This window comes from Emys orbicularis, chromosome 1, assembly GCF_028017835.1.
Source record: "Emys orbicularis isolate rEmyOrb1 chromosome 1, rEmyOrb1.hap1, whole genome shotgun sequence".
NCBI classification, from domain to species: domain Eukaryota; kingdom Metazoa; phylum Chordata; order Testudines; family Emydidae; genus Emys; species Emys orbicularis.
The window spans coordinates 45,297,117-45,324,556 of record NC_088683.1 but is presented as its reverse complement, the minus strand read 5'-3'; the positions used below and the strand labels follow the sequence as shown (position 1 = coordinate 45,324,556).

At 42.8% G+C, this 27,440-nt stretch overlaps 2 protein-coding genes across 2 annotated transcripts in view; both read right to left on the bottom strand.

Annotated features, from left to right (window-relative positions):
* The window catches only part of IQUB (IQ motif and ubiquitin domain containing), a 51,027-nt gene extending 43,357 nt beyond the window's left edge, over positions 1-7,670 (bottom strand). The window contains exons 1-6 of the mRNA XM_065423349.1: positions 6,821-7,670; positions 6,007-6,141; positions 3,814-3,981; positions 3,527-3,702; positions 3,092-3,247; positions 345-555 (exon numbers count right to left, since the gene is read on the bottom strand). Coding sequence (XP_065279421.1) covers positions 345-555; positions 3,092-3,247; positions 3,527-3,702; positions 3,814-3,981; positions 6,007-6,141; positions 6,821-7,670 — 1,696 coding nt within the window. The remainder of the gene's footprint in view (positions 1-344; positions 556-3,091; positions 3,248-3,526; positions 3,703-3,813; positions 3,982-6,006; positions 6,142-6,820) is intronic.
* A 10,917-nt stretch (positions 7,671-18,587) lies between these two features.
* NDUFA5 (NADH:ubiquinone oxidoreductase subunit A5) lies at positions 18,588-27,434 on the bottom strand. The gene is made up of 5 exons (XM_065409451.1): positions 27,297-27,434; positions 26,407-26,451; positions 22,334-22,450; positions 21,480-21,545; positions 18,588-18,804 (listed from the first exon to the last, which is right to left on the bottom strand). The coding sequence occupies exons 1-5, from the start codon at positions 27,315-27,317 to the stop codon at positions 18,703-18,705; spliced, it is 351 nt and encodes a 116-aa protein (XP_065265523.1). The 5' UTR covers positions 27,318-27,434; the 3' UTR covers positions 18,588-18,702.
* Positions 27,435-27,440: the final 6 nt, after the last annotated feature.

The window sequence follows — 27,440 nt, the reverse complement described above, 5'->3', positions numbered from 1 at the left end:
TCCCCTCCCCTCCAAGTGTCCCAATATTTTCTTCATCCCATCTAGTCACCCTAAACTGGAGTTAGCAATACAAATGGATGAAGACAACAGTAAATCCATCAGATAGCACAATTACCAGCTGTATTTGGTAACCTGATTACTTCCTAATATGAAACAGAAAATATTTGGCTGCTAGATAGTAATTTACTTTTTAAAGTACTTCATTTTTAAAGTACTTCCATTGCAAACTGAAAAAAGTAATGGAAACATTTCCACTGACATCAGGGCTCTGTAAAAGTTTGTTTTTAACAAAACCTACATTTGAGGCCTGAGACAATTTGAGAACGCCTCTAAGAAAAACTTACATTCTAAAGCATGGTAAAGTAGTTCAAAGTCTTCCTTTGTTTTAGGATTCAATCTTCGCTCATGCTCCCTTCTCAATCTTTCTTCCTTCTCTCTTTTTTTCCTTAACTCTTCTTGTGCCTCCCATTCTAACCGCAACCTTTTTTCTTCTCTTAGTTTCTGTACAACATTTATGGCATGCCATCGTCGGAAATATTTCTGTAATACTATTACCTAAATAGAGTATAAAACAGATGAATAATTATCCATTTAAAGTACAATGCGAGAAATTTTGTTTTAAGTAGAAGAGAAATTTGTTAGAAATTGCTGAAACCACTGCCTACTATATTGACCAATACTGTCTCATTGTTTCCTTGTACTCCCCCATTTGTCTGTATCGCTCTGTTGTCTTATACATAGATTGTAAGCTCTGAGGCAGGGACTTTTTGTTCTGTGTTTGTACAGTGCGTAGCACAATGGGATCCTGATCCACGACTATGGCTCCTAGGTGCTACAGTAATACAAATAATAATAGATAAAAATGTGCAATAGCATGTGCAATGGGTACAACTTAGGTAAATATACTTGAGAAATTGGCCTTTTACACTTTGAGAGAAAGTGGAAATTTAATGGAAAATCAACTATATTTTGTTTGTGAACTAGTGGTTAAAGTGAGACTACCCAGGTTATGTTCAGGGTATTAAAGTAAGAGAGCAGTCCTGGTTGTTGATACATAACCTTTTAAAATTCTCTTTGCATTTGTTAATTTATTTCCTTAATACATGCAAAAGAATCTCACAATGCTAACACCACCATCAGTTTGGGTAAACAGATTTGCCATGACAGATGGGGACAGACAGTAGAGGATAGAGTTTGCTGCTGAAGATCTCCGAAAGTAAAGAAGTTCTTGGTGCAAATATCAGTCTAAGGCAGGGATCGGCAATCTTTGGCACGTGGCCCATCAGGGAAATCCGCAGGCGGGCCGGGACGGTTTGTTTACCTGCAGTGGCCACAGGTTCAGCCGATTGCAGCTCCCACTGGCCGCGGTTCGCTGTTCCAGGCCAATGGGGGCTGCGGGAAGCGGCGGCCAGCACATCCCTCAGCCCATGCTGCTTCCTGCAGCCCCCATTGGCATGGAACGGCAAACCGCGGCCAGTGGGAGCTGCGATCGGCCGAACCTGTGGCCACTGCAGGTAAACAAACCATCCCGGCCCGCCAGCAGATTTCCCTGATGGGCCGCGTGCCAAAGATTGCCGATCCCTGGTCTAAGGAGACCCTTCAGTAGACCCGAGGAGACAAAAACCGGCAAATTGAAGCTGGCACCTGTGCACCTAAGGAAACATGCAGTCAGCTTGGGGAAGGGATTAGGGACATGGAGTTTGGCTCTAAATGTGATAGCTAGCTTGCAGATAGACAACAAGAACTTGCAGCACAAGGGGACCTGCAACTGGACTGAGAAGAACATGAATCCTAAGGAGACTCTCAGCAGATTCCACTACATCATGTAACTCCACAGGACTGCTCACCCAGTTCAGCTTCCCCTCAATGAATAAACTAAATTTATGGTAGAGTAGATAAATTGTAAGAGTTTTTCAGGTACAATGCTGATCTTTTTGTTTGTTTTTAAAGGGTTGATTGTATGGCGTTTATCAGAAAACAGAAACAAAGACTAGAATTTTTTCTCTCTAGTAAATACACTTGGATGAGAGGATATAGATATGCAGAATTCAAATATTTATTAACAAGATGATAAGTAAGTACATCCAGTAGAGATACATGTTCTAGAGAAGTTCAGATAACCAGCTTTCCACAGAATTTCAATTATATTAACAAAGAGCAAGATACAGCATTGTATATGCCAGCTTGCAAGTTTTAACAATATAATAAATTATGGGGCCAAAAATTCAGACCTAGCATAAACAGACATAACACCATTGATTAAATGGAGTTACATGTGCTTTCACAAACACCAAAACTGGCTTGTAATATTATGGAAGAAATCTTCAAAAATGCCTACCTTCCAAGGGAAAACTGGAAAATGCAACTAAAATTAGCTGCATAATTCCATTTGCACATCCTTTAATAATTTCTGGAAGGGCTGTTAAAGACCATACTAAAACAAACTGCAGGCCTAAGGGGGCAGTCATGTATTCAGGGCCCAGTTCCGCAAGGTGCTCACCACTCTCATTGATCAAAATCACAATACTGCCTAGCTCATATATAACACTTTTCATCATTACAAAATAAAAAAAAGTCAGTGGGGAAATGGAGGCCCAGAACAAGGAAATAGCTCAGTAGCAGAGCCAGGAACTGAACCCAGATTTCCAAAGTTCCAGTCCAGTGCTCCATCTTATTAGGCCATGGTGCCTCCATGGATCAACTTGTGGAGTCATGTATACTTATGCATACAATTTGCCTAACTAAAGAAACTTTATGAGAAAGCTATGAGGAAATGAAAACATGTTTAGACAAACTTCTATACATAGCAGTTGGGATGTCACTCATTCTGAGAGAGAAACCACAAAGTCTGCAGATCAAATTTCTCAAGATGTGCAGTAACTAATGATGATCTCAATGTTGTTAAAATACAATGCTGATAACAGTGTAAATTAGCGGATACATGCTTTCTCCCTACCCCACTGGCAATCATAAAAATAAAGTTTAAAGATTAACAGGCATTTTTGCCATTCATCTTTAAACACATTCTTTGAACACTTATCCCGTCATATCTATAATGTGTTGCTTTACAGATAAATGGATAAGAACTTACTGCATCAAGTCTTTGTTTATGATATTCTTCTGCTGTAAGATATGTTCTTGGTTCTATTAGCTTGTCAGTCATGTTTGACACATAGAGGCCAATTTTAGTCATCTGTGTGGAGGTTGTATTTCTAGTCTGTTGGCGCTTATTTTTCTCCACAACGGTCTGGAACAAAAATATAGTTTATGTTAAAATATGACATCATAACAACCTATACTGAGGATTTTTGTATTTTTTTTTTCAATTAAAATGAAAGTCGGCTACTTAAAATCATGCAAGTTAATCTTATTAACTATTTGTTTTTAAGTTAAACTGCTTATTTGGATATTTATTTCCAATTTATGCTCAATTATTTCTCCAGTCAGCTTAATTTCTGACAACAATGTCAATATTCTATTCTGCTTAGCAGAAAATGTTCTAAATGAAAGACTGTTAAAAGATTACCTGTGTCTCCCTGCAAAATACTTTAATTCCTTTGTCACGTCGTTTTTTGGGTACTGTTTGTGATCCTGCATTATGAAATTCCACACCTGTTACCCTATGCTTAAATCCTCCCAGAAATGGTTTACGATAGGTAGGTCTTTCAATCTCTACTGCTACATCTTGGAATGTGTCAGAATCTGTTCGGATATAACAATCATTAGATACAATTGTATACTATTCTGTAAGTAATCTGATTACAATTTGACACAAATATTAATATTAATGCATATTTGAAAAACACTGTTGACCTGTTTGCACTCTCACAGTTATGATATCAGGCATGTTGTAGTCCTGCTGCAATTTAATTGCTTTGATTGGGTACTGCTCTGGATCAAGAGAGAACATCTCAATCTGGATAGTGCCATGAGGCCTAACTCCAATATCCATTAGAGTCTCACTATCCTCAATTAGCCTCCCTAAAAGAAAAAAGAAAAAAATTAACAAGATAAGGTGTTCTTCTCTAAAAAATGAGGATACAGTTAAGAATTTTCCTCAGGAAGAAATAAAAACTACAGATGATTTTAGTGAAACATATAAAAGAATAATCATGGTGTTTTGAGCCAGTTTGCCGCTGACTTTAGGGAACGTTTGTGGTACTTCTGCCCCAAAAGATGTCAGATGTAGCATTGTCACCATCACACAAAGAGAAAAAAATCATTCATATTCACTTTCTAGAAAAAAAGGCACAGCAATTTATGTATTTACTTATCTTATTTGTTAACATTAAATACATCTAAAATTCTAGCTTTTACATTTAGTTACTCTTTGCCCTCCTTGAGGATTTAATGTATTAGTAAAAACTCTGCTGAATGGCTTTTAATACATTTTAGTTTTTATATGAAAACTAAAAATAAAATTTCTGGGTTACACAGAGCACCTCTATTCTAAAACATACTCAAAATGCCCTCGCTCCAGTCCCCTGATAATTAAAATTTGGTGGCTAGATTCACCAGTTGGAAAGGTAAAAGCAGACAGAATTCCATGGGACTTAAGCACTTTGGAATATTTTACCCATAAGCAATAAATTTTCAAGTTTCTTGAGACTTTGGCTGCCCAACTTAAGACACTTTACAGGCTATGTGCTCAGCACCTTCTGAAAGGTGTCTCCAGTTGGGCAGCCAACAACTGGGACACACAAACTAACTAGTCGCTTTAAAAAATCTTGGACATAGTATTTTCTATTTAATATTTCTATTTACAAACTTGCTAATGTGTGTGCAGAATTGCTGTGTGTGCATAATAAACAAACTGGCCAGAAAGCTGAAATACACTGGATATTCTGCTGCAGACCTCTGGTTTAAACACTAACTCAGATTAAAATTAATGGCAGATTGTATCAATGTATTTGAAATGGTTCATATTTCTTTAATGGAAAGATGTTACTAAAATACATGAAGTTGAGCCCTGGGTCTGTTAGAGAGTCTCCATTGGTTTTGACAAGGTGTTTTAATGCCACTGTAACAGGTTTGAAAAGCCTAGCCTGCCAATTCCATTGTTGCCCAGCATGGAGCCTCTCTGTGCCACTTTTTGGTCATCTCTGCTCCTGCAGATCCTCCACGAAAAAAGAAAAAAGAAAAAGAAAAGAAAGAAAACTGACTCAAGCAGCAAGTTTTGAGAAACAGATGCCAGGAAAACCATCTACTCTGTGTCATTGCCACAAAGGAAAAAATTAAGAATAGTAATTTTCCAGAGCAGCCTCTACCACTTGGATCTTACTCATTTTCTAGTTCTCGTAATCACAAAACACCAACTGTTTCCTTTCCAGTCCTACCTAGCTCTCTGCTATTAAATCAGACATGCTCTAAGATTTCACTTACTCTAAGTTCTCTGAAGTAGAAAAAAAAAGAGTCTGGAACTTTCCAAGTTTGTTCTCAACCCTGAGGTAATATTTTTGTGAAATGTTTAAGGAAAATAACTAGAGTATAATAATAAAAAACATGTTTTCATCATTAGAAAAATATTAAGATTTTGTTTGGTTCACCAACAAAAAATGTTTGAAGTGTGGTTCTCCTGTGAGGAGTTGATGTAAAAATGCAACTTCTTATTCAACGGACCTGTTCCCAGTGTATTCAGAGATATATCTACTGACTGAAATAAATGTTTACTGCTTTTTGTCATGCAGAGACAAAACACTTGAGTGAGTGTGAGCTGAATCCTTTTCCTTCAGGGGTAAAATCATTCTTGGGGTAATTCTACTGATTTCAATGATCTGACACCAGGCCTGTTAAATTTACTATATGCCAGAAATATATTTCTACTAAGTGTACAAAATAAGGTCCTGATCCTACAATTGAAGCCGCATGATCAGACTCCTTTACTCACGTGGAGCCCCACAGAAGTCTGCCTTTGATGATCCAGTTGCAGGATCGGGGCCTAACCATTTATTATTTTTAATAGGGCTGAAGAACAAAGGAAGTTTTTAATATATCCGTAATACGTACCTTGAAACCCGACCTGTAAGACATCTTTTGGTACTTTTAGCTGTGATGCAAAGCATTGCTTGAGCTTCCCTACAGTTTGGTCAATGTTAAAAGCCATTGTGATCCTCTGGATATCAGGAACCAACATGATTTTAACTGAGGAAAATAAACAGAGATGCCAATTCCTGTTACATTAATTAAAAGGATTATAAATATCCTTTTATTTAGATTGAAAAACTGCATCTCAGCTCTTGCAACGTGCATAAGGCACTTTTCTCTCCTCCATTCATATATGCTTCATGTGCATAACAGTGTAAATTTTATATCTATATATTAGAAATACATTTATATTATAAATGTTATATTTAAAATGATTTACACCAAAATTACAAAATGTAAACAAATCGGAATGTAAAACATAACAATGGCAGCACTACTGTGTGACCTCGCATGCCAATATGACAGAACTGCTCAGTTTATTTTGTGGTTCTCAATGAAGAGAACATTCTAAACAGAGAAACAGGGATCAATATATAGAACACTTTTCATTTATTCTACACTTCGCTACTAGGTTAGGAGTAAAATATTACTTTAATCGGTTTATTTGGTGTTCCAGCAGGTGGATATGGTGGACCACAATTTTTATTAATATAATATGGTTTAAAGTTGATTTTTACACCAAAAATACCAAATACTGGCTGGAGTCCATGTTGCCTCAATAAGGTGATGAGAAAAAGCCAAGAAACCGTTGGCAAGTTGTGAATAAATATGGTAACACAGCTTTTGTAAAAAGATGGCAGTAACAACCAATTTTTACGTACGGCAAACTTTATACCTGTTGCTGTAGCATTTGTCATCACTTCTGGCAATGACCTCTCAGATTCCAAAGCCTCCAGTTGCATCGTACCTAAGTTGTATATTTCAGCTGCTAACAACTTAGCAAATGTTTCTGTAGTAATTTGAGAAATTTCTTCAGTTATTTCAGTTAATGGAGCAGTTGGCTCAGATATACCTTGTTCACCTTTTTCAAGCAATTCTTCTTGATTACCCACTGCAAGATCATTTTCCTGTTCAAGAGCTGGTTCCTGCCCTTCTATGCTTGTCTGCTCTTGTTCTTCAAGAGCTGGTTCCTGCCCATGAGGCTCTGGAGCGGGTTCTTGCTCCGGTTCCTGCCCGCGAGCCTCTGGAGCTGGCTCCTGCTCCGGTTCCTGCCCGCGAGCCTCTGGAGCTGGCTCCTGCTCCGGTTCCTGCCCGCGAGCCTCTGGAGCTGGCTCCTGCTCCGGTTCCTGCCCGCGAGCCTCTGGAGCTGGCTCCTGCTCCGGTTCCTGCCCGCGAGCCTCTGGAGCTGGCTCCTGCTCCGGTTCCTGCCCGCGAGCCTCTGGAGCTGGCTCCTGCTCCGGTTCCTGCCCGCGAGCCTCTGGAGCTGGCTCCTGCTCCGGTTCCTGCCCGCGAGCCTCTGGAGCTGGCTCCTGCTCCTTCTGTAGTCCATCCTCATTTGATTGTGATGCATCTGTCCTTGCTTTCAGAAGGACTGACGCCTCTGCAGTGCTAATGTGATCAGTCTCTGTATCGTCTTCTGCTTGTGGCTTTGTGTGTGTGTGTTCTATCATTTGCTTTTCAATGTCTGATGCTTCAGTTTTATCTACTTCACTGTCCCTATCCACCACCTCCTTTGGATCAGCCATTTTCCTGAAATTTAAGATTACCTATTTTTAAGCTTGCTGCATGAATAAGCATAATAATTCACAAACTTTTTTTATTTATTTTAGAATTTCATAGTGCCTATCCCCAAGCATATGGATACTTTAAATCACCAAACACACTTAACCATGTCTATCACTATACTGCCCATTTAATGGTGGCTTGGATCTTTGGATCATAAAGAAAAGCATTACCAATCCTTGCAACAGTGGGCTCAAGACCTTCCCAATTGTTTTCACTAACCGTAGGTAAGGCTACGAGTCTGTCACGGAGGTCACGGATTCCATGACTTTCTGTGACCTCCGTGACTTCTGCAGTGGCTGGTGCTGGCTCAGGGGCTGCCTGGGCCAGCAGCAGCAGTTTGGGTGTGTGGGAAGGGGCTAGGGGCAGAGGGTGCGGGGGGCGCTTACCTCAGGGTGGGGGGCTCCCACTGGGATGGCCCTGCAGCTCATAGGTGGTGGAGGGGGAAGGCTCCGCGCTGCGTGCTGTCTGCAGGCCCTGCCCCCGCAGCTCCTATTGGCTGCGGTTCCTGGCCAATGGGAGCTGCGGCAGCTGGCGCTTGTGCCCCTCCACCGCCTAGGAGCTGCAGGGACGCAGAGCTGGCTAGGGAGCCCCTGCCAGCCCTCCCCTCCCAGCACCAGCAGGGGTCCCGGGCCATGTGCCGTGGCCCAGCTCCCCACTCCCCAGCACCAGCAGGGGTCCTGGGTCGCGCGCCACAGCCTGGCCCTCCCCCCCCTGCAGGGTCCTGGGCCACCTCCCCCAGCACCCACAGACCTCCCCCCCGCCCAGCACCCACAGCCCCCCATCCAAGTTTTAGTCACAGGTATTTTTAGTAAAATTCATGGACAGGTAACAGCCTAAACATAAGAGCCGGAGCGGGGCCATGACGCTGCTTCTGGGAGTCGGGTGGACTGGCCCCTGACCCTGCTCACCGGCTGGAGTGCCGGAGCAGGGCAAGCCCCAGACTCCACTCCCCAGCGGGAGTTCGAGGGCCGTCTTAAAACGGCTGGCGGGCTGGATCCAGCCCGCAGGCCGTAGTTTGCCCACCCTTGATCTAGACCATTCCTGACAAGTATTTGTCTAACCTGCTATTAAAAATCTCCAAAGATGGAGATTCCACAACCTCCCTAGGCAATTTATTTCAGTGCTTAACCACCCTGACAGTTAGAAAGTTTTTCCTAATGTCCAACCTAAACTTCCCTTGCTGCAATTTAAGCCCATTGCTTCTTGTCCTATCCTCAGAGATTAAGAACAATTCTTCTCCCTACTCCCTGTAACAACCTTTAATGTACTTGAAAACTGTTATCATGTCTCCTCTCAGTCTTCTCTTTTCCAGACTAAACAAACCCAGTTTTTTCAATCTTCCCTTGTGGGTCATGTTTTCAAGACTTTTAATCATTTTTGTTGCTCTTTCTCCAATTTGTCCACATCTTTCCTGAAATGTGGCACCCAAAACTGGACACAACACTCCAGTTGAGGCCTAATCAGCACGGAGTAGAGCGTAGCCAAGCCATTAGTTGGTAAAATCCCCCCGGGTACAATTAAGACCTCACAGAGCAAATTTCACTAGAGATGGTAGCTGCTTATAATTTCCTTCTCTGATACTCAACCCACGATGTGGGCCAAGTGAACCTGAATCCAGTCTATTTTCATAGCAAAATACGTAGAAAACACCGTATGGTAAGAGAGACAATGGAACTAATGCAAGCTGGACTCACCCTTTTGAAGAGTGTTCAGTCAGTGAGACCTTGCTAATGGGCCTAAGGCAAAGGAACATCTCTTTTGCATCTGTTATGTGCACAGCTCAGGAACATTCTCTGTGCTACAACGGAAGGAGCTCAGAGTAACTTTCCCACCAGCTGTGCTCTCGCCTCACTATCAGCCTCAGTGGATCTGTAGGGGTGTGCCGGGCTCCTGATGACAGTGGCATGGTACCTTGATGCTTGATGGGCAGTCACTGTACCAAGCTCATGAAACAGGATGCCAATGCACCATCGTATTGCCTCTGCACCTCTCCCTTGCTATCATGCAGTTGAGATTGCCCCACCAAGCCCCGAACATGGTTTTATTCGGGCATTGGGAGTGGGACTGCAGGTTGTGACCCCATTACACTGTCCTGAGTCAGCAGCTGATGAAGTACAGCCCCCAAAATGCACCGCAGGGCCTACAGCTCCCAGAATGCACCGCAGTCCCCGAAGCCCACAGAGCCCATTCTACAAATACAGGTACAGCCGTTAGACTCTAACTCCCTGCATGCACTGCGCCGCTCCGCCTCCTTAGTCCCTACTGCGGGAGCGGCGCACGGCATGCTGGGAGCTGTAGGCGCCGGCCTCCCTTTTTTGTACGCGTAGCGCTTCCCGCAGCGGCTCCGCTCCTCTATGCCGGCTGCTGGCGCCGCATGATTCCCTCACCCGGGACTGGGTTATACCCCGACTCGAGGCCCCTTTACCTCAGCCCCAAAGCTTCAGCGCCGCTTCCCGGACAAACCACCTCTCTCCCCCAGCAGTCTTGAGCGCCGGTCGGGTGTCGTTGTAGCCATGGCAACCTCGAACTCCACACGTTCTCGCGAGATCTAGGGCGGAGGGGAAGGAAATGAGAGTTGGGGGGCCGCGCAGGCTGGGGCTAAGTGAGAGCGGGTAGTGCGGAGCCGGGCCGGGCCGGCTCCCCGTGCTGGATCCGGTTTGACACCAGCTCGCGCTACTCTGGGGGCTGCTGCGTCTGAGACGACAGCCTCTAGCTGGTGTGATCGCTCCAGTCCAGGCTCTGCATCAGCATCTCGTGACTAACACAAAGGGGAGAACACGGGCCTGCAAAAGGCTGGGGCTCGCTCTGGAGCCCAGCGAGCCTCTCGCTAAATACAGTGCTGGTCACCTGCACTGAACCGGGAGCCAGGTGGGTGCTCTGTGAACAGCATTCGTGATTAGTTACGCAGTTTAGATTCAAGTGGCGGGCCTGCCTTTGAAGAACACGTAGAGATGCAAGTGCGCACCTCGTTTGCCTGAGCTGTAATCATCCTTGCGTGCAAAACCCATAATTGTGCACGCACATTTTTGAAAATGCGACCTTTCATCAGATGTCACTTCATCGTTATACACAGAACCTGTTCTGACGCTTATCAAACAAGTAAATGCATTATCTGAATGAGCCCACAAATAGTGTATGTAACCTAAATGACACATATTACATTAAATTAAAAATATTAATATGTGCACACACAGTGTTCAGATGCCACAAGGTAGTGGCAGTTGACGTGTTGGCAGTGCTGCAGCTTAAACATTTTACAGCTAATGCAGAACTGACCCCTAATGAGCTTCCACTTGTTACTAACAATATCCTGAGTAAGTATTTTGGTTATTTTGACTAGTGTGCAAATTACAGTGCAAAGACAGACTTGTTGACATTATGTGAACATTTTGATCTATTAATTTAGTCTTTTAAATTAACACTTTTTGAAGGAATGGCGATACCCCTCATTCATCACAAACCTTCACCACCAACCCAACTACCATTTGACTTTCTGCTGTGTCTTACTACTACTACTTACCATAGCACTTGACATGTTCAAACTGCTGTGCAAACATTCACTTGCCTCTAAAGCAGTGGTTCTCAACTTGCAGTCCAGTCAGCACACAGCTGCAGCCCATGAGACATCTTCAGGGCCATACAGGTAGTATTGGATGCAGCCCACAATGGTAAATAGGTTAAGAACCACTGCTCTAAAGAGTAGTCATAGAGGCCTAGTGCAAGAATTTAGAGCGTTGTGGTTTCATGGCAGACCAGGTTTTCCCCACTGACCTTCTGGTGAATCAGTCGTGCCTGACTGTTCATAGCTCTGTCCTCTCCTGGATGTCAGAAAAATTGAAGGCAACAGTGGAAAAATGAAGTTATCTTTCTTCCAAATTTATTTCCATCATTCCTTTCCTGTTTGCTATTTTCAGCAACCCTACTACCTTTCCTTTCCCACAAGATCAAGCACTATCACTTTGGTCTTCTCTTCTCAAACTGAGTCACTAAATCATGTTTTTCTCCTCTCCATTTCCATCACTAAACCCTTTTATCATTTCACACCTCATTTCTCTATCAAGATTATTATAACAGTATCTCAGTGCTTCCCAAAGAGTGAATAACCATATTCAAAATAGGTCAGCTGTATAATTTTCTCCCCATTTCCCCCACACCAGCCTGGGCTATTTTCCCCATCATCCTCATGTATTACTCTTCTCTCTTACCCTCTCTCACACTGTCCTTCTTGCCTTTGCCTCCGTTGATTCATTCTTTCTTACTACTATTAGTTGTGCAACCCTAAGCTGAGGTATGAATTTTATACTTCCTTCCAAAGGTCATTCTAATTTCCTTCAGCCATGTATTCCAAAGACTTGGCCCTTTCCAGAACATCCTGAATTTTACCCTTGAGGATAACAATTTCATAGGTCTGGAGGAATGAAGCTGAGAGGTCACCGTCACAGAAAGTCTCTGAGACACCCGGGGCCACTTTCTATGGAGGGCCTTGCAGAATGGGACAGACTTTGAAACTGATTGTTTATTCTGTAAGGAACAGCTTCTGACTGGAGCACTGAGGTGATGTGCTATCAGTGGCTGGTGTTGGTGATCAGGAAGGCTGCTGCATTCTGGTGTAAAGGGTTTGTTTTTAAATGCTGCATGTTCATAATAAGGAAAGTGAGTTGCACTAATCAAACCTGGAGATCAAGAAGACATGGCTCATGAAATAATCCAACAGGAGGGTGTATAGCCTTTGTGTTAATTTCATGCAGATGTTTAAAATTTAAAAAAAAAAATAGGAGGGGGTGTTTTTGCAGCTATAGTTATTTAAGCATCCAACAGGTTTCAGTGGTAGCCGTGTTAGTCTGTATCAGCAAAAAAACCGAGGAGTCCTTATGGCACCTTAGAGACTAACAAATTTATTTAGGCATAAGCTTTCGTGGGCTAGAACCCACTTCATCAGATGTATGAAGTAAAAAATACAGAAGTAGGTATAAATACATGAAAGGATGGGGGTGCTTTACCAAGTGTTAGGTCAGTCTAAGGAGATAAATCAATTAACAGCAGGATACCAAGGGAGAAAAGTTTTGAAGTGGTAAGAGAGTGTAACTTCCCTTGGCATCCTGCAGATAGTATGCCATAGCCATATGGTATCACATACCAGACAGATGTACAGGTATGAATATGGGCCTTCTCGTCAGTGGAAATATGGAGATATCCCAACAGCTGTCTCCATTCCAAGACCTGGCCTGAAACCTGACTGGAGAAGGTCAGGATATTGACAGTGGACGGGTACAAACTCATTCTCTCTAGTGACTCTCTCTCTCCTTGACCTCTCAACCTTAAACACAGCTATGAAAATCATCCACTTTCCTACCACAATGACCATAGCCAGTGTCTCTGAATTCCTTCATAGGCTTCTTCATTATCAAATTCAGTCCCATAGTTCTCACCTTCAAAACCCTACAAAAACTTAGTTCCCATCTGTCTCATCATGTTTGGCTCCCTGATGTCTAAATGACAGGCTTAACAAACCTTTCATTTCCTTCTCCCACTCTTGTCCACTGTTTCTCCTACCCCACCTCCCCCAAAATGTTTTATATGTTTTAGCTTAGGCTGCAAGCTCTTTGGGACAGGGAAACAGTCGTTCACTGTATAGAAATAAACGAGCAGTATGTTTTGTAGACATTAGCACTCAATTGTCTTTTTTTTTTTTTTTTTTTTAAATGCACAAACCCTGGAGAATTCCTGCAGCCAACAACAACAACAACTAGGTCCCATTCAGAGCATAGCTACTCCCACAAGATGAGGTATTAGCAATGGAGACCTCACTTACACTTGCCGTTACATGGCAATATGTACATTGTGTGGTCTAATAAGCTCTGAACTCTTGCATTAAGTCCCATCCTACACAAAACTGAGATTTTCTGATGAAAGTCAATATGTAAATTCAAAGTGTTTTAAAGAGGTGAGGTTTCTTAACTTTAAAATTTGCTCTGAGTTGCCATACTGTACTACATCAGATAATTATAACATGTTTTCTTTTATCACATATTGTCCCGTTAATCATGCTGGAAATCAAGTGGTAACAGATTAATTATTTTGGCAATCTCTTTAAAATATGCTCTGCTAGCACATTTGTCTTAGAATGAATTACTTTTAGTTTATAGAAGATGTACAATATTACATCTGACAAATTAACTTCTCTGTAAAATGTATGTGTACTTTGCTGGTTACTGCAGTGATTTGGATTTAAATACCAAATATATACATTTATCTTACTGAGTTAGTGTGTAAAGTAAAAAAAATTGCTACACTTCCCTGTTCTGCAAGGATGCATTTTTTGCTGGCTAGCATAGTGAAATGAAAATGGACACTATTTTAAAAAAAAAAAAAAAAAGCTCTAATTCATTACTTGTTCCCACTTTATTACCAGCAATTGGTATTTAATGTTGAATCCACAACATAAAATCAGTTAAATTTTCAATCTTATCATGCAGAGCACATACGATTTACTTGCTGTTTTCTGAGGCTTGGTCTACCACCATAACCACATCAGTAAAGGTGGGGGATAGGGTGAACCCACACCCAGCCAACATAACTATGCCAACCTAGCTGCATCCTCATTGAGCATGGTCAATGGAAAAATGATTCCGTCGACATATCTAACTTCATTCAGGGAGGTGGCATTCCTACACCAACAGAAAACATGCGCTGATGGAAGGAGTTAATGTCGACAGTACAGCTAGCACAATCTCCATAGTGTAGATACAGCCCGAGATAATTGCATGTGGGTTTAATTATTTTCATTATCAGGGTTTAATATAGGAATAAGCCATAACTGTTTCTCAACTTTTAGTAACAGTTTAGAAAGCAGGAAAACCTGTATTAGCGAATTGTAGAATTGTCTTCACTAAAGTGTTAAAAAAAACAAAACCCACCACTAATTAATTTATTCCCAGCTAACTCCAGGTTGTTAACGTATTTGTACAGGCTAGTCTAGACACTCCCCAATTGTTAGTTCCAGAGTGATTTCCAAAACTTTAAAAGTATACCATTTTAATCAAAAACTAGAAATTGTAGCCTGGAACAATTAGGAAGTGAACAGACTAACCTTTACAAATGTGGGTGAGGTAATCTTTTATTGGACCAACTTCTGTTGGTGGAAGAGACACGCTTTCAAGCTCCTTCAGAAGCTCTATGAAGTTCAAAAGCGTGTCTCTTCCACCAACAGAAATTGGTCCAATAGCTGATATTACCTCACCGCCTTGTGTCATGTCCTAGGACTAACACAGCTAACTTTACAATATGTGTTAGCCACCTTGAGGTAATTTGCCAGTTAACTAAAGTCAAAAACATTGCAGACACACCTTGTGTACATGAAGAAGGGAGAAAGGACTGGAAGATAGTTTTGAAGACTACAACACATACTTTTACTTAACTACTACATCCCTTTTCTTGTTTTCAGCAGAGTTGGTGCAAGATTTTTTCTTTGTGTTTCAGTTGCTACTGCACTTTGGAGACATGTGATAAGAAAAAAACCACTTTGCTCTTATGTGTATGGGAAAACTACTAAATGCAATATGAAAATTCATACTAATTTGCATATCTTCATCTCACATCAGCTCAGTACCCATTATCTAAAACCATTTATTTTAAATTCCTCTTTCATCATCTGACATTGCTCACCCTCATTCAACTTATAATCATTTGGCATTTGTCATCTGACAAAATTGCTTTTACCGAACTGCAGTCCTCATGTGGAATGCCATCTAGTGGCTGTGTCTTGGAAGATACTAGCCCTTACCATTTAATAAAACAAAACAAACAAACAAAAAAAACACATTGTGGATCAGTAGCAATACTGCAAATAAACAAATCCAGCTAAGCTATGGAACCCATTAAAAATTGGAGGGGGTCTATTAAAAACCTCTTATTAACAACCAAAAGATACTTTAACTTGGCGATAATCTTTTAAAATGAATATTTTAGAACTTCATTATTCAAAATGTAAACATTCAGATATTTACAAAATATAAACTAGCAATTTTGTCCTGAAAACATCAACTGGTCAGCTACTGTAACAGCTCTCTGTCCATTCAATTCAGTATAAATATAATTTTAGAAATATTTAGAAATTCTACAAATTTAGTAAATTAATAAAATATATATTTTGTTGTGTATTACAGTACTTTCCCAAATACATGCTTGGTGCTGTAAAAGTAGGAATACACCCCCACCCCAACGAAATGCACTCTAAACAGATATGTCAAACATTTAAAAATATACAAGCAAAACAAAGTGGGATGATATTACTACAAGTCTAGTTAGTTTCTTTGCCTGAATACTCTCCGCAACCATCTTCTCCTTACCATTTCTCCAGTATCCTAAATGTATACAACTTTAAGCTTGCTCTTGCCTGTATATTAGGTATTTGGATATCATTAGCTCCTCGTAACAAAAAGAGCATAGGTTAAATCAAAGTACTTATAACGTGAAAATTCATAAGGAAAAGTCCACCACTATGAACGATGTATGACATTAAACTCCTAAAAGTCGAGTCCATATCCAACCATTAATATATTATGAATATCCAAAATATACATTTACAATTAACTCTTGACTATCAAATCCAGTTACAGTACGGAACGGTTGAACAGTTTTGTCACTGAAAATACCACTCAGTAGCTGAAGCCCCATTTTCCTTTGTTTCCCCGCAGTTTTATAGGTCAAAACACTTATGGTATATTTACACAGGTTTGATTCCAATCAAATCAAATCCTGCCCGAAGTGTGAATAGTTATTCTTTAGACTCAAAAAGATACAGACTTAAGACTCTTACATTGTATGCTTTTCATTTAAAAGTTGTTGAAATTTTGTATGGAAAAGGTGTTTTACATCTCATGTTGAAAATGCACGTAAAAAGTATTGGGCAACACCAAATAAACGGTTCTCTTCAGCCACGGCCTGGAATCTCAACATTCTGGAGCGCTTATTTTTGTATGAGTATCGACTCAAAGCAGGGTCCCAATCAATGTCAGTTTACCGGTATAATCTAATAATTTGCTTAAAATATTTCATGTACTATTTCACATATGCAGTTGGCTACTCCTTACCTGAAAATACTTGTATTGAAAATATTACAGTGCACATGTGTACTAGCTAGCCATGTAGACAATCCCTTACTTTAGCTTTCAAGTCTAATAGCATTTATACGTAATCAATTTTCATAGCAGGGATTTCAACCCTTTGTAATAATACTCTTCTAAACATAGCAGTGCTAAAACTTCTCTGTTTATGTATTTTTTTAAATGGGAATAAAACAAATAGCCTTTCCAAAACAAGGGTGGGGAGTGGTGCATTTGGGAAGAACAGTTCAATCAAGTGGGCTTAGCAAAATGAAATATGCATACTGTGTACAGAGTTCTAGCTTTGCCATATCCTAAGCTGAAAATGCCTCCATCACTGACTTTTTCTTTGGGCTTGTTAATTATCCCCCGCAAGAGGTCAACTGCCTTGGTATATACAATTAACGTGAAGTAAGTTCCAGGTAACTACCCAACATTTTGGTATCTTAGTTGTAGTCTTTGCTTACGTTATCCAAAATTTGAAAAGTTTTAATTGGTCCCCTGGTTTTCCTGTATGCCAGTCCCATCCCTTCAACATTCACATTTTAGAAAGCCTTTGGATCGGAATTGGGCACAGATTTCAAGTATTCACCAATATTCATATAGCAGTAAGAACAATCCTTTAATGTATTTAATTGCGCAGTGCATCCTGCTTGCTAACTTCATGGTATCTGCACGATGAACTGCCGATTAGAGTTCTCCTGCAACATTATCCAAGTCCCTAAATGCAACAGTTTTTAGTTAAGGAAATAGCCTCTCCGAAACTAGCTGTTTTATATATGACTGTACTGGCAGTCTGTTAATCTAAATCTTTAATGCTCACTGCGAGTTCTTCTGTATAAAACTGCATTGTTAGCTCACATACTGTTCCTCAGAGGCTATATGTCACGTGCAAACTTGAAAGCATTACTTGGATCATGGTACTGAAAGAATGAATAAAAATAGCCTCAGCTTTGATCCCTATGATTTCTAACTGTTATGCTTTTCAGTGTTGAACTCTACAGGTTTATTAAGCACATTGACATATTTTCTTCACAAATGGTCTTACTCTATTCCCATTTAAGTAAATAGGAAAACAGTCTGGCCCAAACTATCAATTATGAATGTCAAGTTCTTTTATCTGAAGGCTATATGCCAGTTCACAATCAACACAGCATTAGCTGAGTTATAGATGCATTTGTATACTCTTAGGATTATCCTCAGTGATTCTCAAATCCTTGAAAATTATCAGCACACTTTCAAACAAAATTCACGTGAGGAAGGGTAGTGGAACTTTACGTTTAGTACTTTTTGCCTCCATTAGTTACATAATTTTGGTTGCAGACTTGTTTTTTATTATTTGCTTTTTCCCCAGAGTGACTTCCAAAACTTTACAAATGTACCAATTTAATCAAAAGTATCAAACTGACACACAGTTTTATCTGTATTTATCTCACCATGGCTGATCATCAAGCATTTGTGTAAAATGCAGTTCACCCCTTCCTCTTCTTGCCTTAGCCAGTTCAGTGTAGCCACAATCCAGAGTCAGACATGAAAATTGCTTCCATGCTGATAAAATGTCAAGAAGTGGATCAGACAAGAAAAGAAGGATAATTATACAGAAGAAAGTTTCTGTTTCTACTAAAATATATTGTTAAATCAGCAAGCTAGGAAAGAAAATAATCAGATTGCCCAATAGCTTAACAAAGTTTTAGTAAAGCATTTTTGCAAGAAAGTCAGACTGGACCTTTACATCCTGCTAAATGTAAATATATATTGAGGCAAAACAAATCATATACAAAAGCTATTTTCTTTAATTTAAAGACAAACAATTTTCAGTAACATGATACTAATATTTAATTAAGTGTTTTTTTCAATTCTCAAGTAGTTACAGACATAACGCTGACTATTATATTGGCCATCGCCATTGGTCAGTAGGAGGTTCTTCAACTAAAGGCTCCCATGGTTTCCACTGTGCCATTTTTCTTGCCAGAGAGAGCTCACTTTCAGCCTGTTGATAAAAATATACAAGAGATTTTTAATTTTAATTATATTCTGAGATATTGATCTAAGTCTGACTAATCTATAATTGGAGAACATATTTTATGAATTTACAAGCTCTTCGGATACCAAAGTTCCATCTAGAGTGCTTTGCAAGCAATTCAGTCATTGGGCCAATGGATCACAAAGCAAAGCCATAAAATCTATTCTCATCTCTGAACAGTCAATGAAGCCCACTGTAATTATGATAGAGTTCAAATTTACAGGAGTAAGTAGAATGGCACTGCAGGTAAATTAAGAAAATGCAGAAATTTGCATTTTTACCTACCCTATAGCTAGGGCCATACCAAATTCATGGTCCATTTTGGTCAATTTCACAATCATAGGATTTTAAAAATTGTAAATTTCATTATTTCAGCCATTTAAATCTGAAATTTCACGGTGTTTCAATTGTAGGGGTCCTGACCCAAAAAGGAGTTATCGGGAGAGTCGCAAGGTTATTGCAGAGGGGTTGCGGTACTGCTACCCTTACTACTGCCTTCAGAGCTGGGCGGCCAGAGAGCAGCGCCTGCTGGCCAGGAGCCCAGCTCTGAAGGCAGAGCCGCTGCCACTAGCAGTGCAGAAGTAAGGATAGCATGGTATGGTATTGCCACTCTTACTACTGCGCTGCTACTGGCGGGGCACTGTCTTCAGAGCTGGGTGCCCGGCCAGCAGCCACCGCCCTCTGGCTGCTCAGCTCTGAAGGCAGAATAAAAATAAGGGTGGCAATACTGCGACACCCCCCCACACACACACACACGCAACCCCTTTTTGGGTCAGGACCCCAGTTTGAGAAACGCTGGTCTCCCCGTGAAATCTGTATAGTATAGGGGGAAAGCGCACAAGACTACCAGATTTCACGGTCCGTGACACGTTTTTCATGGCCGTGAATTTGGTAGGGCCCTACCTATAGCTACAGTCATGTCATGAGTAGTATGTTCTTACAAGAGTTATCTATTTGTGACATAATCTCTACTTTAAAAAGAAATTTGCAGATTAATAATTTGATTAGTTGAACATGAGTAAGAAAAAAAAACAAACTGAATAAAAACAGAATAGCAGCAACCCAACTTCTCTTAAAGGCAAGCAGAAAATGTAAATTCTTATGTGTATTGCAGTAATTCCTAGGGGGCTCCAAGATACTAGGTGCTATACAAACATAACAAAAAGATTCCTCTGCCCTGAAGAATTTACAATCAATTTGTAAAAGGAGATTAATCAGATGTTGAATTGAGGCCGATTTATAACTAAATTAAAACAAATTGTAGAATTATGTTATATAACCCCAAATAGCATGAATAAGATCATTCATTACAAACATACTTTACCCTGCCAACCCAAGATCAGATTACTCAACACCCACTCCAAGTGACACTGCAGCATATTGGTTCCCAAACTGAGAGTCAGGTTGCCTAAAAGAAGTTCAAGGCCATTCCAAGGGCAGAAATGCTCTTAGCTCCATGTAGCCACCAGATCAACTCAATCCACATCTGTGGGGGAAACAATTCACAGAGAAACTCCAGGCTCCAAGGGCTGCTCTGTCACCTTTCCTGTCTGACTGGCACCCATAAGAGAGGGCGCTAGCAAAGATTTCATACTCCCAACCCCACTGCAAAAGGGCTTCCTAACTGAAGAGCAAAGAATGACCGACACCGCTTTTTAAACCACCCACCTGCCTGTCTTCCTTCCCTCCCACATCATGGTCATGCAGTCTGAGAACGTAACAAGCAGGAAAAGCAGTACACTTCTCCTCTTTGGCCCACAGGAGTACTTGAGCACTAACATTGCTCCTCTAAGCCAAGCATGGATCCCTCTTAGGGTTCGTATGTGGGTAGGATAGATACTCCTGGGGAAATTCTGTGCCACTGCGCATGCAGAATTTGTGCAGAAATTAACATTGAGAGTGTTTAATTTCCTTTTTCCCCCACCACAGAAATGGGCTGCAGAACTGTTGCAAGTAGAAGACACTGCTGGGGTAGGGAGGGAGGAGGAGCTGGAGGGTTCTTGGCAGCTGCAGTTCCCAGCATGCCCTGAAGGAAGGAGGTGGCATGCAAGAAACTCCACATAAGCCCAGGACCCAACATCAGGCTGTTTCTCCCTCTGGCTCCCTGGGCTCTGGGGATTAGGTTGTGCGGGTGTCTAGGCGGGGGGCCCCCGCAGCTGGGCTCTGGAGAGGAAGGGATGCAGGTGTCTGGGCTAGGGGGGCCCACAGCAGGGCTCTGGGGGATGTGTGTGAGTGTCTGGGTGGGAGGGAGCTCTGCAGCTGGGCTCTGGGGTTTCTGGGCTGGGGGGCACCCCACAGCTGGGCTTTGGGGAAGGAGGGGGCACAAGTATCTGGGCTGGGCGAGAGCCATGGCTGGGCTCTGGGGAGGGGAGGGGGGTAAGGGGTGCAGGTCTCTGGCCCCCTGCTGGGCTCAGGGGGTGGGGGGGGAGGGGAAGAAGAGAAACAGGATTTTCTTTAACTCTGTACTCCTGGGGGAATTTTTGTGTGTCTGTATTGTTACAGCTTCAAAAGACATGCTGCTATTATATATTTAATACACTCTTAATGCTTGTCATTTCTCTTTTCACAGAAGAGCAAAGAAAGCACTCGTATCTAGTTGTTGCCCGTCAGCAAAGTCATTTTTAAACAGTATCCAACTTTACCTGTATTATCACTTCTTCTATCTGACCACTTTTCATTTTGTCTTCTAGTTTTTGCACATTAGGTTCCTGTGAATTCAGGTACAATAAAATAAATGTTTAGTTTTATTTTAAAATATCAAGTGCAGAACTCAAAAGACACAACTTAAAATAGATCACACAGTGTCCAATTCTTCCTAAATGTAACCACTCAAATGAGTTAGCTTCAAGGTAATCTATTTTACACTGCAGGAATACATGATTCCTGTACTGTTCTTTCCTGCTATAAGCAATGTCTCATTAAAATTGAAAGAGAAATACCCCCCAAAAAGTTATTTTATTGCAATTCAGATGTACAGAGAAGCAAAAATAGCATTCTGCTGTACCACAGATTGTGGACAGAAAGTGTGATCATAGCTTTCTGGAGAAATAAGATACTCATCCTTTCAACAAGTCACTGTAATCAAACAAAAGCAAGAATGCAACACTAGAATGAGCTATTTGACCCTGCCCAATAGAAAAGTGGTTGTTTCAAAAATGCTGAATGGCAAGAAAGAGCTAAAATAGTGCATTTGGTAAAAGAGTGAGTGAGTGTAAATAAAATACCCAGAAGTCTGCTATTCTGCAAATCTTCAGATAACTACTTTCTATTTCTATTTTTAGCAGAAATCAGTGATGAGACACCATTGCTATTTTCTAGTTAAATACACAAAGGAGTAGTAGTTTATGTAATCAGAAAGAATATGTGACCTTGATCATCTCTCTGAAACAGATAACTTCTATATGTTCTTTGAAGATAAACTGAGATTTTGAGAATACTATAGTCTTTGCTGTACAAACTTTGCATATAAAATATTTACAAGTAGTGCTATACTTACTGTTACCACCATGTTGAACCGCTCGTTTACAATCTGTTCAGTGTATTTCCTATATGCTGCATCTTTGGGGATGTCCTGCAGAGCAGCGAGAATTTTTGTATACAGTATCCTCAGGTGCTGAAATGATTGGAAGACATGTGGAAGTGTGTAAATAGTAAATGACTGTTAACAGAAATATTTAAATAATCAACAAGCCCACAAAATAAAATATAGAGAACTACAGCATTCAAATTCACACTGGCTATACCAATAAAGTTGCTGGGTCTGAGTGCAGAATTCTGACCTGGGTTTGGGCCAGGATGTGTTTCAATTCGGGGTTCCAGTTTGGAATCATTTGTAGAGTATAAAACTACCTTGCTAATCTTCTTGACTACTTTCCTCATGAACTGTGCTGTGAATGTTTTAATCTGTTCTCAAGATCTGGCCCTTAATCTATCTCAGAGATGTTAATCGGCACAAAGCCTTAAAGAAAAAAAGCAAATAATCAAAACCAAAGATATAACCACCTTCCCCCCCACCCCCCGAGTCCATTAAAAAGGGCACCTATTACCGGTGCCGACATTAGGATGATTTCATTTACATTCATCCATAGAAAAGTCTGTGGATTTGAATAAACACCCTCAGCATGTTTTTAAGAAACTTCAGGGGTTAGTTAAAAATTCACAGCAGCTGGGAAACAGATGAGATCGGGCTGTAGTAGGAGAAGGTGGATAGTGGAACCAATAAGGTAATTTCTGAGCAGAAGGAACAGAAGTGGGAAACTGGAGGTAAGGGCAAGGAGCAGGAGCAGAATTATACAGACAACAGCAGGAGAAGAGAAGGAAAATAGCCTGTTAAGACCAAGGAGTTAATTGCAGCCCTAAATTTACTGTCATAAAAGTTGTAAGACAGCCCTGTAGATATGGCTCTTTATCTATGAGTTTTATACTCCTGTTAACTCTTTCCAAGCAACAGTAGCAGTGACACTGGCATGATCTCGCCCTAGTGGGATTATTGTGTAGTCTGAATATTTCAGTGTTTCAGAGAAAGATATGGGATTGCTGTGATATTAAACAATGTAAGAGTCCTTTCAAATGCATTAGTGGAAAATCTTATGTCCTAGATCAGTGGCCCCCAAACTTTTACCTTGCACCCCCTCTTTCCCCTGCCTGCCCTCCCCCCCCCCGCCGCAACCAGGAGCGGGGCCACTGCTCTGGGAGGGGGGGAAACAGACAGGGTAAGGGAGCCAAGGCTGGGGGCAGCCGAGGCCGCGTGGGCAGGCTGGGGGGCCTGGGCAGGACCAGGAGCGGAGCTTGCAGCTGGGGGCCAGGAGCAAAGCTGAATGTTGCTCTCTCCTCCCCCTCCCCCCCATGGGCTGGTCCAGGCCACTGCATCCCCCCAGGGGGGTGCATCCCACACATTGGGAACCTCTGTCCTAAATGAACTAGGAAGCTACTTCCTTAGGAGTGCCAGTGAGAATTATCAAGAGATTTATATTTTTTGTATTACAGTGATGCCTACGAGCTCGTGTCTTGGCTGGTAAGGAACTCAGTCATGCATGGACATGTGACTTGCCCAGGTGACTCCAAAACTTCATCTTGGAGCTGGACTTTGCATAGGAGAGGGGAGGGGGTCTCCACCCACAAAAAGAAAGTCTATTTAAGCCCATGGGAGAACCCTCCATATTTCCTTCAGCTGGCTAAAGAGAGAGCCTCTCCACCCCCCAGGATACTTGGAAGAAACTGGAACAAAGGGCAGTGACTGCAAGGGGTGTGAGTGATTGCTGGACCCAGGCTAAAAGGAGATTAGTGTGTAAAAGGGAGCATTCTGGAACTGGTGAGGATCTTATCGGTATTCAGTTTGATTAGACATAGATTTGCGCATTTTATTTTATTTTGCTTGGTGACTTACTTTGTTCTGTCTGTTACTACTTGGAACCACTTAAATCCTACTTTCTGTATTTAATAAAAAAAGCTTGTGTCTTGAGCCAAGGTCCCACTGCACTAGGCACTATACAAACCTAACAAAATATGGGTCCCTGCTCCAAAGAGTTTACAAACTAGACCAGGGGTCAGCAACCTATGGCACATGTGCCAAAGACGGGAGCCGATTTTTAATGGCAGGCTGCAGCGTGCCATTAAAAATCCTGCCCAGCCCGCTCTTCTCCACTCTCCCCCCCCCCCCTCCCCCCACGGGTGCAGGGGGCAGAAGCTTGGTCCTGCCGGTTCCCCTGCATCTTCCCGCAGTGTGCTGGGTTCCTGCCCCTCCTCCTCCTCCTCTGATCAGCTGAAGGCCCTTGCAAGGGAGGGGGTGGAGGAGGAGCAGAGTCAGTGTGCTCTCTGCTCCCCGCAGAGGCAGAGAAGAAGGAGGGGCAGGGCCTTGGGGAAGGGGGGGTGGAAGCGGGGCATATCCCCTCCAGCCCCCTGCCGTGAGCACCCCACGACCCCAGCCCTCTGCCCTGACCCCACCTCACACACACCCAGCCCTCTGCCCTGAGTCCTGCAGCCCCGCACACCTGCCAGGCCCCTGCCCTGAGCCCTGTATCCCCCTCACACACACAGCCCTCTGCTTGACTCCTTCACCCTCCTCGATGACCCCAGCCCTGACTCTGGCACCCCCACACATACCCAGGCCCCCCATGCCCTGACACCTGCACCCCCCTCACATGCCCCCAGCCCTCTGCCCTGACTCTTGCACCTCCCCACATACCCAGCCCCCCCACACCCTATGCACTCCCCACATCCTGACTCTTGCACCCCCCACATCCCCACCCTGAGCACCAAACAGAAGCTCCTGCACACACACCCCACATTCCCACCTGCACCCCTCACACCAAATGGGAGCTGCCCAGGTAAGCGCTCCACACCCAAACCTCCTGCCCCAACCCTGAGCCCCCTCCCTCATTCTAGCTCCCGGCCAGACCCTACACCCCAACCCGCAGCCTACTCCTTCACCCCCAGCCCTGTGCTCAGTGCACTCCCACCCTCAGCTCAGTGCAGAGAGAGAGAGGAAGAGAATGGGCCAGAACCAGGGAGAAGGTAGGTACCAACTGTATGTGGGCAGGGCCGGGACCCCAGACTGGCAGCGGGCTGAGCGGGTCCAGCAGCCGGGATCCCGGCTGGCAGGAGCCGGCGGATGGAACCCCTGAGCGGCAGCGGACTGAGCCGCTCAGCCCACTGCCGGTCTGGGGTCCTGGCCGCCGGCCCCGCACAGCCTGCTGCCTGTCGGGGTTCTGGCTGCCGGCCCCTTGCCAGCCGGGGTCCCAGCCGCAGGCCCCGCTCAGCCCGCTGCCGGCCTAGGTGAACGGAACCTCAGACCAGCAGCGGGCTGAGCGGGCCGGCGGCGTAAGATCAACATTTTAATTTAATTTTAAATGAAGCTTCTTAAACATTTTGAAAACCTTGTTTATTTTACAATACAACAATAGTTTAGTTATATACTATATAGACTTAGAAAGAAGAGACCTTCTAAAAAACATTAAAATGTATTACCGTCACGTGAAACCTTAAATCAAAGCGAATAAATGAAAGGCTGCCGACCCCGATCTAGACACCGCTCCTGCCCCATAAATCAGGTATTAAATTTTACGGAAACATTAATATGGGGCTGCAGAATCTATTATTTGATCTGGGAAAAATCTGTGCATACGGAATAGTAATTAAATTTACAAGCCACCAAACCTAAATAGTTGCACTCCATCGTATAAGTTACACTGTTCTTTTCACCATTTTAGGGCTCTACAGAGAAAAATATTACTACTTCATGTTTGCTCAGAAAAAAGCCTTACTGTAAGTGATTTTGGAAATTAATTGTTTCTAAGAAGCAACTACCAAGTCAAATTTTTATATTTATAGAACAAAAAACATCTGCAGAAGAACTGCCTTTTTTAGTTTTAAAAGTAAACCTTTCCAGACCGTAGCCAATATTCTCGATCAAACTGAACGTTTTGGAGCTGGTCAAGTTTTGGATTTCAGATAACTGTGCTCCCTGTAGGATCATAAGATACTTAAAATATACACAAGTCAAGCAAAACAAGTGAATATTCTGATTTGCAGTCTATGTCAATTTGATATTAAAATATACTTGAAACATACCTCGTGAGGATTCTCAGCTACAGCTACTCCCACGAGCCCAGTGGTCTGCATAAACAGAACACATTTAGTAAGCCAATTTATTTATTTCAAGTCTTGCTGTAATACACACTATTGACTCATAATGTCCGCTGAACTGAAGCATATATTGGGAATTACAACATTTGGAGTTAAGGGTCAGGAAAAAAAAAATCGCACAAATCCAGAGGGTTGGGGGCAAAGATCCTCCATCTCCCTTCACTTAGGGCTTGCTTCACTTGCAGCATTGCAGCTGCACTTCTCCCATCCGCATACTTAATCCACCTCTCCAAGAGGCCGTAGCTATGTCGATGGGAGAAGCTCTCCTGCCCACATAGCGCTGTCTACATAAGGGGTTAGGTCAGTATAACTAAGTCACTCAAAATCCACACCCCTAGCAACATAATTATCCCGCTATAGATCGGTAGCGCAGACCGGGCCACAGCCAGCACAGCGATGGGTGCACTACAAACACGCCGAGAAGAGTGTGTGTGTGGGAGGGGGGAGGGGGGCCAGCTGACGTTAAGCAGTCGGTAGAATTAACGCGTTTTTTCCCGGCTTCCATACGGGCTATTGCTCTGCTTTGCTCCCAAAGCAAAACGAGCAGCCAGCACCCGCGGGGCTCTCCGCGGCAGGGGTTGTCCCTGGGAAGGGCCCTTGCCAGCGCTGGCTGCTCGGCGTGTCCCGAGGAGCCTTGGCTGCTCTCTGAAGCGGAGGGGGAGTTTTACCAGGCCCACCACCATCAGTCCCCGCCGGCCGCCAGGCCCTGCCCTTCCCAAGGGAGCCAGTGGCCCGAGGCAAGCAGCCCCTAGACTGCGGCGAGAAGCAGCCCCGGGCGTGGCGGTGAAGGAGAAGCCCCTGACCCCGGCCCTCACCTTCCTCAGCGCCCCGGCCATGGCTGCGGGCAAGCGGTACAGCACCTAGTCCAACCGCCTAGGACGGAGCAAAAACGCGCATGCGCCTCGTAATATAAGCGAGGCTTTGGCTGTTGGTTAGAGGACAAGCCGGTGGAAGATGAA

Coding starts and splice junctions, on each gene's coding strand:
- NDUFA5 (XM_065409451.1), bottom strand. CDS start 27,317: ATGGCCGGGGCGCTGAGGAAG. Junction 21,546..22,333: donor GGTTCAACATGGTGGTAACA/GTAAGTATAGCA, acceptor CTGAATTCACAG/GAACCTAATGTGCAAAAACT. Junction 18,805..21,479: donor TAGAAGAAGTGATAATACAG/GTAAAGTTGGAT, acceptor TTTTATCAACAG/GCTGAAAGTGAGCTCTCTCT.